This window comes from Dromiciops gliroides, chromosome 2, assembly GCF_019393635.1.
Source record: "Dromiciops gliroides isolate mDroGli1 chromosome 2, mDroGli1.pri, whole genome shotgun sequence".
Taxonomy (NCBI): Eukaryota; Metazoa; Chordata; class Mammalia; order Microbiotheria; family Microbiotheriidae; genus Dromiciops; species Dromiciops gliroides.
Window position 1 is genome coordinate 32627271 of NC_057862.1, and position 15246 is coordinate 32642516.

Sequence of the window (15246 nt, forward strand, 5' to 3'; positions counted from 1 at the left end):
CTCCTGAATCCAGGGCCAGTGCTTTATCCACTTTGTCACCTAGCTGCCTCTTGACATCTTTTTAAAAACCATCAGAGCCACCAGTGTCTTAACTCACCTCTATCTAGCCAAGCATCAACAAACCTATGAACTCAGTATTACTGATACTTTTATCTTTACAGATAAGGAAACAGATGCCCAGAGAGGTTAAGGTGGCTTGATGTTCCCTAGGGTTACTTAGCTAGTAAACATCAGAGCCAGGATATGAACCCAAGTCTCTCCTCACAGCATCCAGCATTCTTTCCATGACCTCTCACTATACTTCTTAGTCTTAATTGAAAGAAATCAGGTACTTAATGCTAAAACTTTAATAGCTATTTCAGTAGGTCCATAGAGGAAAACAGCTAAGTAACTCCTAGGCCTGAAATCAGGAGGACCTGAGTTCAAATTCAGCCTCAGACACTTACTAGCTGCGTATCCTTGGGCAAGTCCCTTAACCCTGTTTGCCTCAGTTTTTTAATCTGTAAAATGAGCTAGAGAAGGAAATGGCGAACTCCTCCAGTATCTCTGTCAAGAAAACCCCAAATGGGGTCACAAAGAGTGGGACACGACTGAACAACAACAAAATGGAGGAAAGAGGAGGTATCTGGATAGAAATGCCTCCTACAGCGCCTATAGCCAGTCACCTACTTCACCTATGGGTAAGGTCCACCCATTTAAGAGACAATTCAGCAAGATCTAATGTTGCCATTCTTTACGGCATGCCCAGTCTAGTGGGTCAAGCTGCCCAAGCCATTTTTATGCTGCTACAGGACAACCCTACACTTCAGCTTGTCATCTCGCCACCAGCTGGGTCTGAGGTTGGCACTCGAAGCCTTTGAGATTAATGACCAAAAAAAAAAATCTCCATGTTTGGAAAGGAGGCGACAGACAGAAGGGCAGCATGGGGGCCCTCCCTGCAGAGTCACTGGCCTGCCGGCCTTTCATGTGCTCCAAAGACAGGCCCTCAGGGCCAGTTATTCATTCATTTAAATGGGCTCAGAGTGAGGAGATGAGAGGCCACCTGGCCAGAACCCATTTCCCCATCATGGAGTCAGGAAACAAGGGCAGCATTCACAGCTCTGCCCATAACTCATCCTCTATTTTATAGGTCAATTTACTGGGGCTCTCTTCCCTTCGGTTTCCAGTCTGGAAGATGGGGATAATTAAATTTGCTCCCTATTTCCCCTTTCCCCCCAACCCAAGCTGTGGTTAGATGTCAGTAAAGAGCTTTCAGAAGCTTGGAAGGGAAGGAGCCTGAGGACCATCCAGGGGCTGTGCTTGTTAATACAGCTTTGTCTCTGATTTATTCTAGGGTTTGCACGGACCACCCGGTGACAAAGGAAACCGGGTGAGTCAGGAGCTGAATTCCTTGTATTTGGTTACTAATGTCTTCAGGATGTGGTGGAATGATCCATTTGGAATGACCCGCCCAAGGAGGAAGTGCAAGTTTCCTTGATAAATCACCCTAAATTAGAGGGCTTTCCAATGAGATATTTAACACTGTAATAAAGACTGAGGTTGGACTCCTAGTGGATGCTGAAAAGGACGGGCTCTTAATGCAATATGGGAATATTTAAGCCCTTTGGCGCCCATTTATAGTCACATTAACCGTCCACAAAAAGTAACCTTGTGACTGTTATCTCTCCAGCCATGTTGTCCTAAATAATTAAGCTTCAGTATGGCAAGAATCTGTGGTTTCACCATCAGTGTGAGTGCTCTCTCTAGCCACCACACCTTCGGAGATGAGTTGTTGCCCAAAAAGTCCATTTCTTAATAGCCAGCCTCCTGGTGAACAGGCTTCCAAGGCCGGGTTTTGGACAACGGACATGTTGTTGGGCCTATTTTAAAAGGCTTCAGAAGACTCAGCAGAGTTTGGGCCCTACTGGGCAAGCTCAGAGGGGAGTATAGGACAGTGGGAAAGGTGTTGACCCTGGATTCAAAGGAAGTGGGTTAGAATCCACCTCTGACTTTTAGTCCTTATGTGATCTTGGGGATTCTCCATTTCCTCATCTGTAAAATGAAAGGGCTGGAACAGATGCCCTCTGACATCACTTCTAGCCCCAATCTGTGATCCCCAATGTTATTCTGAATGCATCAATACACCAGACTCAGGTTTTCTAAAACTCACAAGCAAGCGTCAAATTAAATCTGAAATCACCGGCAAGGACCGGAAGGAATTCCAGGTCAACGTCTGAGAGAGCCTAGGTGATGTAAGCAACCAGCCTTTTGTGAAATTACAGCTGGAATTGCTCTTAGAGAAACTAGATGGAAAGGTCTAACCCCAGGTGTCCAATCGAGGACCTGCCTAACCCCAGGGTGTGGTCTGGCTGAAATTTTCAGCAAAACAAAAATGTATTTTACTATAGTTAGCTGGCACACATGAACTAGTAGCTTAGCATGGTTTAATTACTTGCCCACCTACACCTTTGTATAAGCAGGGGTCATGCTAACAGGCTTGGCTCAATAATTAAAATTATTTTGTAAATGCATTCAGCCCGCACACATGTGGATTTCTCATCATGGGGCTCACTCCTGAAAAACCTGGATGCCCTGCTTCAAATAATGAGGTTGTGTTTAGTCTAGGCAAGTGGTGACCTTTCTACCTTTTCCTTATCCCAGATGACAGAGTCTGACAGGACACATGCCCTTCCTGAGAAAGGGCAGCCTCTCCCCACTCTCTTATTGTTCCTTCTGTCTAATAGTGTTTTCATTGGCTCTTGGCTGCTCTCTGTTCTCTGGAAGCATAGCGCTCTGCCAAGGCATGACCCTTAGTCACCCACACAAATAGCAGCGCTCCACCAAGAGACATCCATCCATCTATCCAACCATACATACATACATGCATACATACATACATACATACATATATACATACACAGATAAATGATAGGCATACAGATGGGGAAAATGATAGATAAATCGATAGATAGATAGATAGATGGATGTATTTATTAAGTGCTTACTTTGGGCCAGTCACTGTGCTAATCACTGGAGATACAAATACAAACAAGACACAGTCCCTGCCCTCAAGTAGTTTACATTCTAATAGGGAAAGACACCTGGCCGACCTGGAAAAAGAGTTAGGTAGCTGGCACTAGCAGCTACTGTTTGAGGAAGTCCCTCTCATTCAGTGAATAAGATTGCTGGTCACCCAGCTCCACTGACTGCCCAGCTAGTCTGCAGGCAGGTCCCTGATGACATTAATGTGTTTGATGGGCAATATAAAGTCATTTTCTTCTCATTGCCAATGAAGATGAATTTGGTTTCATTTCAATTCAGCAAATATTTACAAAGCGCCCATATATTGGTGGCTCATCACAAAGAATGTGGTTTTAGCCCTGTTAATCCTGACCATTGATGGGATGGGGAAGGAGGAAAGATGGGAGGTAACCTTTGTGGTTCATAGGAACATAGATTTAGAGCTGAACATGATGTTAGAGGCCATCTAACCCAACCAGTTCATTTTACAGATAAGAAAATTGAGATTCAGAGAGGCTAAGTGACTTACCCAGGGTCACACAGATAGTTAATCATCAGAGTCAGGATTTGAACCCCAATCTTCCTGGCTCCAATTACAGCACTGTACCCAACTGCACCATACTGCTCCTCTCTTCAGCCTCCCTCCATCCCCCAAGTGAAAAGGCATGAGAACCACTCATGCAAGGAAGACATAACTGTTAGAAACAGAATCAGCATGTCAGGCAAGATGGGAAATGAGGATTTCTTGGGCAAAGTCACAAAGACTTTATGGTTCCAAGCAAATGTGATCATTCCACCCATGGTTTGGCTTATTAACATCCTTCTTATCTCCTCTCTTTTGAGTTTGGGTTCACCTAATTGTTACTGCTAATCCTAAATTATTCAAACTAAATTCCTTTGACTCTTTCTGTTGGTTTGAGACCAGAGCAATCCATGGAGGTCATGATTTATTTTGAGAACTTCATGGGCAGCCATGTGGGGATGGCAAGGCTCTGGCTATATTGGTTAGAAAAGCTGGGGTAGACCCATTACTCCACCTTGCCAAAGATGGTACTGGAGGTAGATGATACAACGGAGGTGAAATTTATGAAATTGCTGTTAATAAACTATACGATGATGTCCCATCGAGGGGATGCCTTCTCTTTTCTGTCTTAGAATTTGACAGTGGCCTTTCCCTTCCTATTTGCAAATTAGGAATGGACTTATTTAACAAAAAAATCTGGAGAATGGTAGAAAATTTCTCTGGCATTCATCTGAAAGTCCTATAAAGGATCTGCTGACTTTCTTCAAAAATAGCACTTCTAAATCACTGAAAAGTATCCTTTTTAGCCCCCAAGTTCAGCCATCAAGATCTTCATTTGCTCTGCTGGGCTGGATAGATCATGGGACTGATCCAAAGCAGAGAGATTCTGATGTTCATGTGATTTGACAAAAGTTCAGCCTAATAAATGATGCTCTTTTTCTCTCTACTAATTCTATTAAAGTGAACGAGTATTTTATGTGCCTCCTGTGTGCCAGGCCCTGAGGTAACAAGACAAAAAGTAAACATTTCCTGCCTTCAAGGAGCTGATATTCTGCCAAAAAAAATTTAAGATAGTTTTTGGTCCTCTCCTAGTAAAGAGAGTCACAGTAGTCATTTAAGACTCGATGCCAAAAATATTAACATTTTCTAAATAGGACAGACACCAGACAAACATAATAATGTCCCATTCCTAAATTGCAGTTGTATAAACATCATCTGTTTTTGCTGTCCAGAAGTTCTCTAGGAATTTGGCCCCTGGGAGATTTTTAGTTTGGGAAATTTGGTAGACACTAAATGGATGCCATGGTATAGCCTCTGAATCACCCAACAGAAAACGTCTAATGGCCGTCCATCCAAGCTAAACCGGTCACTTTCTGAAATGTTCTATCTGGGATGTAGAACATGTGTTGTGTGTGTGTTTCTTACTTCTACAGGTCCCCTTTGTCCTCTTACCTCTGTCCCTCCTGCCTTTTTTTGGCCTGGATCTTCTTTTCTTTCCTTTTCCCTCCACATCCCTGGAGACTATTTTTTCCTTATAGACAATTTCTCCCAGTCATATCCCTTTCCCATCCATTCTTTTTCCAATTTTGAGCTTATTTTATCTAAACTCTTTTATTTTCCACTTTCTTTAGACATCACTGTTGCCTGATTTTATTTGTACCTTCTAACCCCTGCCAAATGCTGAATAAAACCTTCTCTTTGACCAATCCTCTTTCATCTTATTTTATGTAACTCTGAGGGTTTGGGAGGAGGTGAATTGAGAAATTTTCTACTTTCTGTAAATGGGTCCCAGTTTTAGTATTATTTCCTCTTTCTGTTGAAGTTAAGACCTCTTTATTAAAAGAGTTTGACATGTAGTCACCCCTTAGTTGCTCACATGTGGTTTATCCTGTTTGTGAATTACCTATGATCAATTTCGATCCTCAGGCCAGTTGCTCCCCCCTTACCCCCACTCATGATACATGGTTAGGAAACACAAACTCATTTGCAAGAGTAGCCTAAGCCAAACATCATTAGGAAATGACTAGCCACCAGTAAAAATAGGAGCTGGCTAAGGAAGAATTGCCAACAGATGAAAGCATCACAGGGTCCAGACACCCCAGAAAGAAGTTGCTCCATGGCTAATTAGAATTGGCCCCTTAGAATGTGATACACAGACACAGCAAAGAGAATGGTGAAGCCTACCTTGGACAGCCCCTCCCCTCTATCACCAACTCAATGTCCTGTTTCCTCCTCTGATCCCTTTAGGGACAAAGACACACACACACACACACACACACACACACACACACACCCAGAGCTGATGTCTACGTCCCTACAGAAAACTATATTAATTGGGAGAATCTAGTTTTTTTGTTTGTGGTTTTTTTTTCTAGTTTTCTGTTTTATTTTTTATCTTTCTGTCTCTAACTTTGATACAATGGATGATCCTAAAGCTTTAATGTTATCTTTTTTCTTGGCCTAAACCATTATTTACAGGGGGAGAGGGGGAAGAAAGGCTCTAGGGGGCCTAAAGGGGATAAGGGAGACCAAGGAGCGCCTGGATTAGATGCCCCCTGCCCATTGGTATGTTCTAATTTAATCGCTTGTATTGTGGTTTCTTGTTTGTTTGGTTTTTTTTTTCCTTGAGATTCACAAATTGGGAAGAAAGAAGGAAAACTCAGATTAAAATGTGAAATGATTAATTGCAGTCCTGATGCCAAAATTCCTCTGTTGTACTAAGGGCTAGAGGAATTCTGGATGCTGTTGGTTTGGGCTCAAAGCCACAGCAGTAAAAAATTCTGGTTAAAATCCCTTTCTTTTCTGCAGCTTCATAAGTAAAGTCCTAGAGGGAAGGAAGCCAGGAAGAAAGGGATTGGCCAAGAGGAAACCCATGCTTTCAGCTGGGATTGACTTTGGGAGCCAGAGTAACAGCTGCCAATGATGGGGTTACCCTTCTTTGTTTCTTTACCACCTCAGATCAACTACCGACAATCTGGATCCTCACTTGGTCTGGGTACACAGGACACTAGAGTTCAGCTCCCCAGGGAGATGAACTATCTCAAACCTAATTAGGGGAAAAGTCAGCCAAGGGGTCACTTCATTCAAACTGATTCCTTCTGCCTATAGCAAGGAAAGTCTCAAGCACCTAAAGGGTTAGCAATAGAGACCAAGATTCTTCAAGAGGAAAGATCTTTTATGACCATTAGAAAAAATAGACAAGAGTTTATCAGGACCCCCCCCAAAATCAATCAATCAATAATTTGTTGAACTTAAAAGCTTTCTCCATCCAGTATCAAGATACTCATCAATCCAATTCAATGAACATTTTCTAAGTATCTACTGTGTGTAAGACTCTAGGTATATAAAGATTATAAAACCATACAGTCCTGCCCTCAATGGGCTTCTAATCTAATTGTAATTATAAATTTTCATTAAAATTCTGCTAAGAAGTTGGATTAGGTTTATCCATAATGGGAGTGACGATGGAGAGAGAAATCAAGACCTTTCCTGAGCCTACTTTCCCAGGACTTTAGACACTGAATTCCTCAAACAATCCAAGGACCAGCCATAGTTATGTTGGAGAGATTTGCCCCCAGATCTCAGGCTCCTGGGTTTGGCATCTCTAGTGTCTTATGCCCTGGCCAGGGGAGGACTGGACCTCTCCTCCACTGGGATGGAGTTGGCCATCTCTGACCCAAATAATCATCGTGGTTGATTTTGTGAACAGGGACATCGAGGTTTTAAAGGAGAGAAGGGGGAGCCAGGGTTACCAGGGCTGGACGGACTGGATGCCCCTTGCCCATTGGTATGGCATTACCTTCCCCTTCCTGCTTGGTTTCTATTGGCTTTCATGGACCTTCTTCCCGCATGCCTCCTCCTTCCATCCTTCATTGCCTGCTTCCTAACAACCCCAGATTTGGAGGTCTTGTTACTTGGATCTACCTCTTTAATGAATATTCAGCCTTTCCTTGTCTTCCTTTGGCTTTCTCTGCTGGACCATGTGGCCTGAAATTGTGAGTTAATACCCGGACATACTTTCCCTTTCCCATCCACACCCTTCACTTGAAGAAGAAGAAGAAATGTAGACCTTGACTATAAGCTGGTTAACTTTCAGACATTGCAACAAAACTAAGAAATTTGCCATGCTGGGCAAGTCCATAGAAACACTGAACCATGGACGTAGAGTTGGAAGGGACTTCAGAGACCATCTCATCCAAATCCTTCATTTTACAGATGATAAAACTGAGCCCCACAAAGATTAAGTGACTAAAAATTACAGGATCATAGATCCAGAGCCAGAAGAGACATCAGGTGCCATTTAGTCCAAACCTTAATTTTACATATGGGGAAACTGAGTCCCAGAGAAGTTGAGCATCAGAGGTGGCATTTAAACCCACATTCTCTGATTCAAGGGCCAGTGCTCTCTCCCACTATGCCCTGCTTCCTCTGTTCTAAGAGTTGAGAGTATTTCTCTAGTCTCACTTGGGTTCATCGTAATAATAACTTACATTTCCATAACACTTTAAGATTTACAAGATGTTTCTCTTATGACCATTCTGAGAGTTAATAAAGGCAAGTATTATTGCCCCTCTTTTATAGATGAGGAAGCAAGGGCTCAGAGAGGTAAAATTATTGGCCGAGAGTCACACAGCCAAAAGGAAGAAGAGCAGGGGCTAGGTCTCCTGGTTCCAAGTACAGTTCACTTTCTACTCCCCCACACTGCCCCTCCTATTTCTGATTCTGCCTGTGTCCCCATCAAAATTCTGCAATCCCCAATGTCCCCTATGGGGCTATGGAATGGCTTGAGAGGCCCGAGAGTCCTGTGCCTTCTTCCAGATTGTGCCTGAGACAATTGGTGCCAATCACCATTGCCTTGGTCATACCATTATCTGGTGCTAACTCATTCTCCAACCAATAAGAAATGGTCTAGTCTGAGATAACAAAATAGGGTCCATCCTCTTTGACTGGTCAAGAACATCCCATAGGACCCCCCTCCCCTGCCTTTGTCCCCACATTGCCTTCCTTTTGAAACATTCACCATTGAATACTACCCTAGGCAATAGTACCAGGAGAAGAACAAAGGAATAGAGAATAGTTAAGAGAGATAAGAAAAGGAAGGAAGAAAGCAATAAAGGAGACATTAGGACAGGATAAAAGAAAGTATATTGTATTTTGTATTCTCTTCACTCTGACAAGTTTATTCTCTAGACCACTAGGTGGTAGAGTGCATAAAGTGCCAAGCCTACATTTAGGAAGATATAGTCAAATCTGACTTCAGACACTAGCTATGTCACCTTGGGCAAGTCACTTAACCCCTGCCTCAGTTTCCTCATCTGTTAAACAGGGATGATAATAACACTTAGCTCCCAGGGTCATTGTAAAGCTCAAATAAGATAATAATTGTAAAGTGCTTAGTACAGTGCCTGGCACATAGTAGGTGCATATATCTATTATATTAGCTATAGCTACATTAGTTATCATCATCATCTAAGTAACATCTAGAACCCTGTTCTTCACCCTTTTGCTCCTCACTGTGCCAAGAAAGCTCCTGCCTCTTTCTCAATATCACAAGTTGGCAGGGGCAGCTAGGTGGTGCAGTGGATAAAGCACTGGCCCTAAATTCAGGAGGACCTGAGTTCAAATCCAGCCTCAGACAATTGACACTTACTAGCTGTGTGACCCTGAGCAAGTCACTTAACCCTCATTGCCCCGCAAAAAAAAGTAGGCATGGACTCCATGATGGTCTTTTCATTCCACTTAGTTCAATAAGCCAAGGTTAGAACCCTTGACTGTCCCAGGCTCATTTTATTTCATCATCCCCTGTCCACATAGATACCATCCTTCATGATCAAGTTCAGATGTGAGACATCTTCAAATGGAGATTGTCAGGGAATGCCTCTTAGAGCCTGAGTGTGAAGGGTCCCTGATACAAGAGTTCAGAAACCTTTTAGGCTGGAGTGTCAAGTGAGCCCAAGCCCATTAAAATATCAGTCCCTTCTCAGATCCCCATGCTGCTAAACCCTGAGCATGCAGCATGTTGACTAACACTCCTCCATAGAGAATTCTTCCATCTTTCCCATAAGCCCCCATCAATAACCAGCAAGGGCCCTTTCCTCTGCCAAGCTCACCTGCCACAAACTCTCCCTATGACTCCCCAGGTCATATTTGGATCTGCAAGTCATAACTCCTCCACCCCACCTCGCTCCTGTCCACACACCTAACATTTCATTTCGCTCTGTCCTGAGCTCCACATCACATCACTCCTCCCATCACTGGTGTACCAATGGGAATACCACTCTGGCCAGTGGCTCCTTTCCCTGTTGAAGAGTCCGTGTTCATGTTGTTTCCTAAATCCTGTATGTCAAAGGGTAGCGAGGATGACCGTGAAACAACTATGCCCGATCTTCTCCTTCTTCCTCCTCCCTCAAAAATAAGTCAAATTGAGAAAATGTTATTACAAAGAAGTGTCCCCCCCCACCCTGATAACATCCTGTAGAAATGTTGCCTTTCCCCCTTGCTATTTCTAGTGCTTTCATATTTGTTGTTCGTGTTATGGGTTTTAAAATTATAATGATCATCTTAAGCATGCTACCCACCTCTTGACAAAGAGGGGATGGACTCAAGATACAAAACGAGATATTTTTGGACATGGCCAGTGTGGAAATTTGTTTTGCTTGATTATGCATATTTGTTATGAGGGTTTTGGTTTATTGAAAGATGGGGAGGTGGGAACATGAGAAAATAGATTTTTGTTTGTTGAGAATATTAAATTTTAAAATAATAGGAAAGGTAAGAGAAAATAGATTTTGTTAGATGAAAGTAACTAAATTTAAATTTTAAATTATCATTATCATTATTAGGATAATAAAATACCTAATCCTGGTGCTTCCCACCATTGTAAAACCTATTAATGAAGATCTACCACTAACTCAGTGAGAAGCATTGAACGCTGGGTTCCACTAATTGCATCTGGGTGAAATTGATCAGAACCAATGGCTCCCACCCAATTGATCCCTTCCTTTAAGAGACTCCCATTCCAAGAGACCTGAGGATAGCCATTATCTCCTTTGTAGAACCTTGCTAGATACATGGATGGGCCAAGTGCCAAGGGATTTAGAGTAACTTAAAGTCATTTCCTAGATCCTTCACATAGGATGCCCAAATCCCCTTATCCACACAAAGGTCCTAGGCTCCCACCAAACCCATGAGACCAAGCTACCTAGAACCTCCACCTTTGAGCCAGCAGTGGAGAAAAGAAATAAAACAAAATGTCGTTTAGTCCCATCCTAAGGAGTCTCAAATAAAGGTTGCAGGCCCGAGGTTATTAAACTTTGCCCACCTGCGTAAGAGTCTGAGCGCTCCTTTTGTCCTTCTCCATTACAGGGGGAAGATGGCTTGCCAGTCCAGGGCTGCTGGAATAAGGTAGGGTTTCCTGGTGGCCTAAAGGACATTAGTGGCATAGGTGCACTCCCCCACAGTGACATTCACACACACACACACACACACACACACACATCCCTGTACCATTCTATAGCCATATGAGCAAACCCAGGTCAGCAGAAGGGCCACCCATCGTTCATTGTTGCCATCCCTTAAGCAGCACTCAGGATGCCTTCTTTTTCATTCCTATTGCTATCTCCTCTTCTTACATCACCTTCATTTCTCGATAAATCTATTCTTCTCCAACCTCCTCCCGACCACCACCTTTTCATTACCCAGCAAGCCATTTCAAGATATATTTTAGATGCCTCCTTCTTTGGCATTGAGGTAGCTCTAGTTCATGGGGTTCCCACACCAATCAGGTTCATCTATTCAGTTTAGGTTCATGCTGTAGTTTTTTCTCTTCGGAGTTCTGAGAGATACTTATAAATTGGTTATTAATTAACAGTTAATCCTCATAGTGCCATGTAAGGTCACTTAGACCACATTACCTCTGCCTGGCAGTTGCTACTCAAATTGGGGGGGGGGGGCGGGGCAATGAGGGTTAAGTGATTTGCCCAGGGTCACATAGCTAGTAAGTGTCAAGTGTCTGAAGACAAATTTGAACTCAGGTCCTCCTGACTCCAGGTCCGGTGCTTTATCCACTGAACCACCTAGCTGCCCTGTGCTACTCAAATTATAATAAGCCTTAGGCCTCAGCAAGTGGATTGTAAATGGGATTGGAGTCAGGAGAGAAGTGAGTTCAAATCTTGGCTCTGAAACTGTATGAACCTGGGGTATATCAAGTTCGCCTCAGTTTCCTCGACTGTAAAACAGGGATAATAATTCTTACTCCCAAAACAATCCCTCTTCAGGCTGTTGTGAGCTGTTTATGGCAAAAGAAATGGGAGTCGCTCTGCTTATTGAGTGTCCCATGACCCATGGGTAGCAATTAACTAGTTGATCTTTAAGCTTCCTTAGGTCTGTGGGATCACAGAATTCAGAGTTGGAAGAAACCTTTTGAGATCACGTGGTTCAGCTCTCTCATTTTCACAGAGGAGGAAACTGAGGTCTAGAATGGTGAACTTACTTGCTCGGGATCACACAGCCAGTAAGCAGAAGAAGTGGAATCCAAAGCAGGCTGTCTGTCTCCAATCCCTGTGCTCCTCCCACTACACCATGCTAAGTCTTAATTATGGAGTCAGCAGGCTCTGCTCCAGCCTACTCCCTCTGACCCACAGGCACCTCCAGCAAAGGGAGGCAGTTCTGAGTAGAGCTGACTGGGACAACACTTCCTCCCAATTCAAAGGGCAGTCATTTGCCTTCTCTTCACCCCCCACCCCCACAACAATCTCACAACCATTGTTCTTCCCACGTCCTACAGTGACCTGATGGCTTCAGACAAAAAAAAAAAAATTTAAGGTAGCCCATTTTCCCGAAAATCTAAAAGAACCACTGACAGTCATCCCAGTCTCCATGATGACCACGTCAACAAAAAAGAAGAGGGAGTCCTTGTTCCTAAGGATTTCAGAAGCTCATCTTGGTCACCATCATTCCTAGTTTGGATGGGAATAAGTCCATTGAAGGCTAACCAGGCAGATCCTCAGGATGCCAAGCCTGAGGACACAGTGACCAGGGGTTTAAGCCACAGCTACTAAACCCCCTCACCTTCCCCAATCAGGAGAGGTCAATGATCCAACAAAACATTCATTAAGCCCCAACAGTGTACAGATGAAATGCTAGGTGCTAGAAGAGATATAAAATGTAGTTAAGACTTGACCCCTGCTCTCAAAGAGGTGACAGTCTAGTAGAGATGTATGAAACAAATACAAATTCATTAATTAATTCAACAAAAAGAATTTATTAAATAACTGCCATGGGTCAGCTAGATGGCACAGTGGATAGAGCACTGGTCCTGGAGTCAGGAAGATCTGAGTTCAAAGCCATCCTCAGACACTTGACACTTACCAGCTGTGTGACCCTGGGCAAGTCAATTGCCTTGCCTAAATAAATAAACAACAAACAAATAAATAAATACATGCATACATGCATACCTACATAATTGCCATGTGGGAGGTACTGGGTTAGGTGCTGGGTATTTAACCCCAATTGCCTTGCCTAAACAAATAAACAAGCAAACAAATACATACACACACACACACACACACACACATACCTGCCATGTGGGAAATACTGTGTTAGGAGCTGGGGATACAAAGATATGTTCTAGACCTTGCTCTCCAAGATCTTACCTCCTTATTAGAGAGGTCAATAATAACTAACTTTGAACAAATAGAAACAGCAGAGTCTAGTGGGTTGAGAGCTGGTCTTCGAGCCAGGAAGACATGGATTCAAGTCTTGCATCTGACATATATTGGTTTTGTGACCCTTGGTAAGTCACTATACCTCTGAGTGTTCTAGGCACCATATTTTTGCCTTTCTTTGTATCTCCATCTCTTAGTATAGCACTTGGCACATAGTAAGAACCTAATAGGGGAGGCTAGGTGGCGCAGTGGATAAAGCACCGGCCCTGGATTCAGGAGTACCTGAGTTCAAATCCGGCCTCAGACACTTGACATGTACTAGCTGTGTGACCCTGGGCAAGTCACTTAACCCCCATTGCCCCATTAAAAAAAAAAGAACCTAATAAATGCTTGTCAACTGATAGCTGACTAGGCAGCTCTCTAATACTAAAAGATACAGAGAAGGTTCCAGCCTCCCTTGGTAGAGCCAGTTCCCTTACCCAGGGGTTCCCTCTATCAATGGAGTCACAGATCCAATCCATGTTCCAATCCATACAGCAAGATAAGTATAACACACAATCACCTGTGGCAAATGCATTAGAGAGATACAACAATTGGACTAAGATCTAGAAGACTAAAAGAAGGTTCCCTAGAGGAGATGATATTTGAGCCAAATTTTAAAAGAAAAGGGAGCCCAGGGAAGCTTTGCCTGGGGCTATTATCTGCATCCTAGACTCTGTTGCATCCACTAAAAAGTGGATGGTGTAAGACTGTTGCCTTCTGACAGAGGTTCCTAAGATTGCCTCTGAAGGGTGGAGAATGGGGTGAGAATGAAGCTTGGTTGGGAATCTCACTGGGATGCAGGGGAGAGAAATCCATTTCCAGGAGTCAGAAGATTTGGGGTAGATGAGATCTGCCCTTGTGGAACAATCACCTGTCCTAAATCTTAGCTAGAGAGTCTCAAGAACATGTACTATGTCCAGAGCCTTGTATTGAGGCAGAGTGGGACAGTCCTGGCCCTATGGAAGCTTGTAGTATAATAAGAAGTCAGTCCTAAGCCTTGTTCCTATCATAAAATGGGATCCCAGCCTAACTCATATTTAAAATAAGCCAAGAACTGACATTGAAACTAACCTCCATCTATGTTTTCTCTTGCAGTGATGGCCCTAACCTTGGATTGGCCTGTGTGTGTGTTTGTACATAGGATATTTATTTTTATACAGTTTTCTCTTTCTGGAAATGCCAGACGTTGTGATGCATCTTTTACAGATTATTCCCCACAAAAAAAAAAAAACACCCTGCATTTTTGTACAGAAATTATCGAACATTCCATTCCCCCTTGTGTCCAAGAATTTTTTGGTATAATTCTTTGTCCATGATGCACGTTTTGTTTGTGAGCACAGCTTCAATGTTTGCATGATATTTGTGCACCCTCGTTAATTAACTGTTGGAGTTTTAATAAATTATTGCATTACCGTGCCAAGGGAGCTGTCCAGCACCAAAGTGCTGGTTAGTTCATGAGTGAGTCCAGAGAAATAATATGAAGGTCAATGGTATTTGCCAAGCTAGGCATGCCTGAAAATATTTTAAACGTGTGGATTTTTCATTATTAAAAATGGAATATGATAACTTTTGATCCTTTTTGGTCATTAAATATATCAAGGGGCCTGTTTTAGAGATACACAAAAAATAGCACACCCACATATCTCTGTGATCCAAAGTGCTATTGCTTTTGTCAACAAATCAAAAGCAACAACCATTAAGCATCTTCTGTGTTCAGAGCACTATGGTAGGCACTGTGGAAGATAGAAGATTTAGATATAATATAGTTCAGGCCTCAATGGAGCTTATAGTCTAATTGAGGAAATAACACAAAACACTCATAACATACTATTAAACATGATAAGTACAATAGAAACTGATCTGTGTGAAGTCTGAAGGGGAAAGGTCAATACTAACTGGGCATCAGAGAAAGGTTTCCAAAGAAGGTATCATTTGAATGAGGTTTTAAAGGATAGGTAAGAATCATTAGATGAAAAAAAGAGAGAGAAAAGACATTCCAGGAAGAGAGAACCATTT

General features: G+C 42.8%; 1 protein-coding gene across 1 annotated transcript in view; it reads left to right on the top strand.

Moving 5' to 3' along the window:
* The window catches only part of COL13A1 (collagen type XIII alpha 1 chain), a 202769-nt gene extending 188011 nt beyond the window's left edge, over window positions 1–14758 (top strand). Inside the window, exons 36-39 of the mRNA XM_043980266.1 lie at window positions 1334–1369; window positions 6002–6088; window positions 10889–10927; window positions 14326–14758. Of these exons, the coding sequence (XP_043836201.1) occupies window positions 1334–1369; window positions 6002–6088; window positions 10889–10927; window positions 14326–14328 (165 nt within the window). The 3' untranslated portion in view covers window positions 14329–14758. The remainder of the gene's footprint in view (window positions 1–1333; window positions 1370–6001; window positions 6089–10888; window positions 10928–14325) is intronic.
* Window positions 14759–15246: the final 488 nt, after the last annotated feature.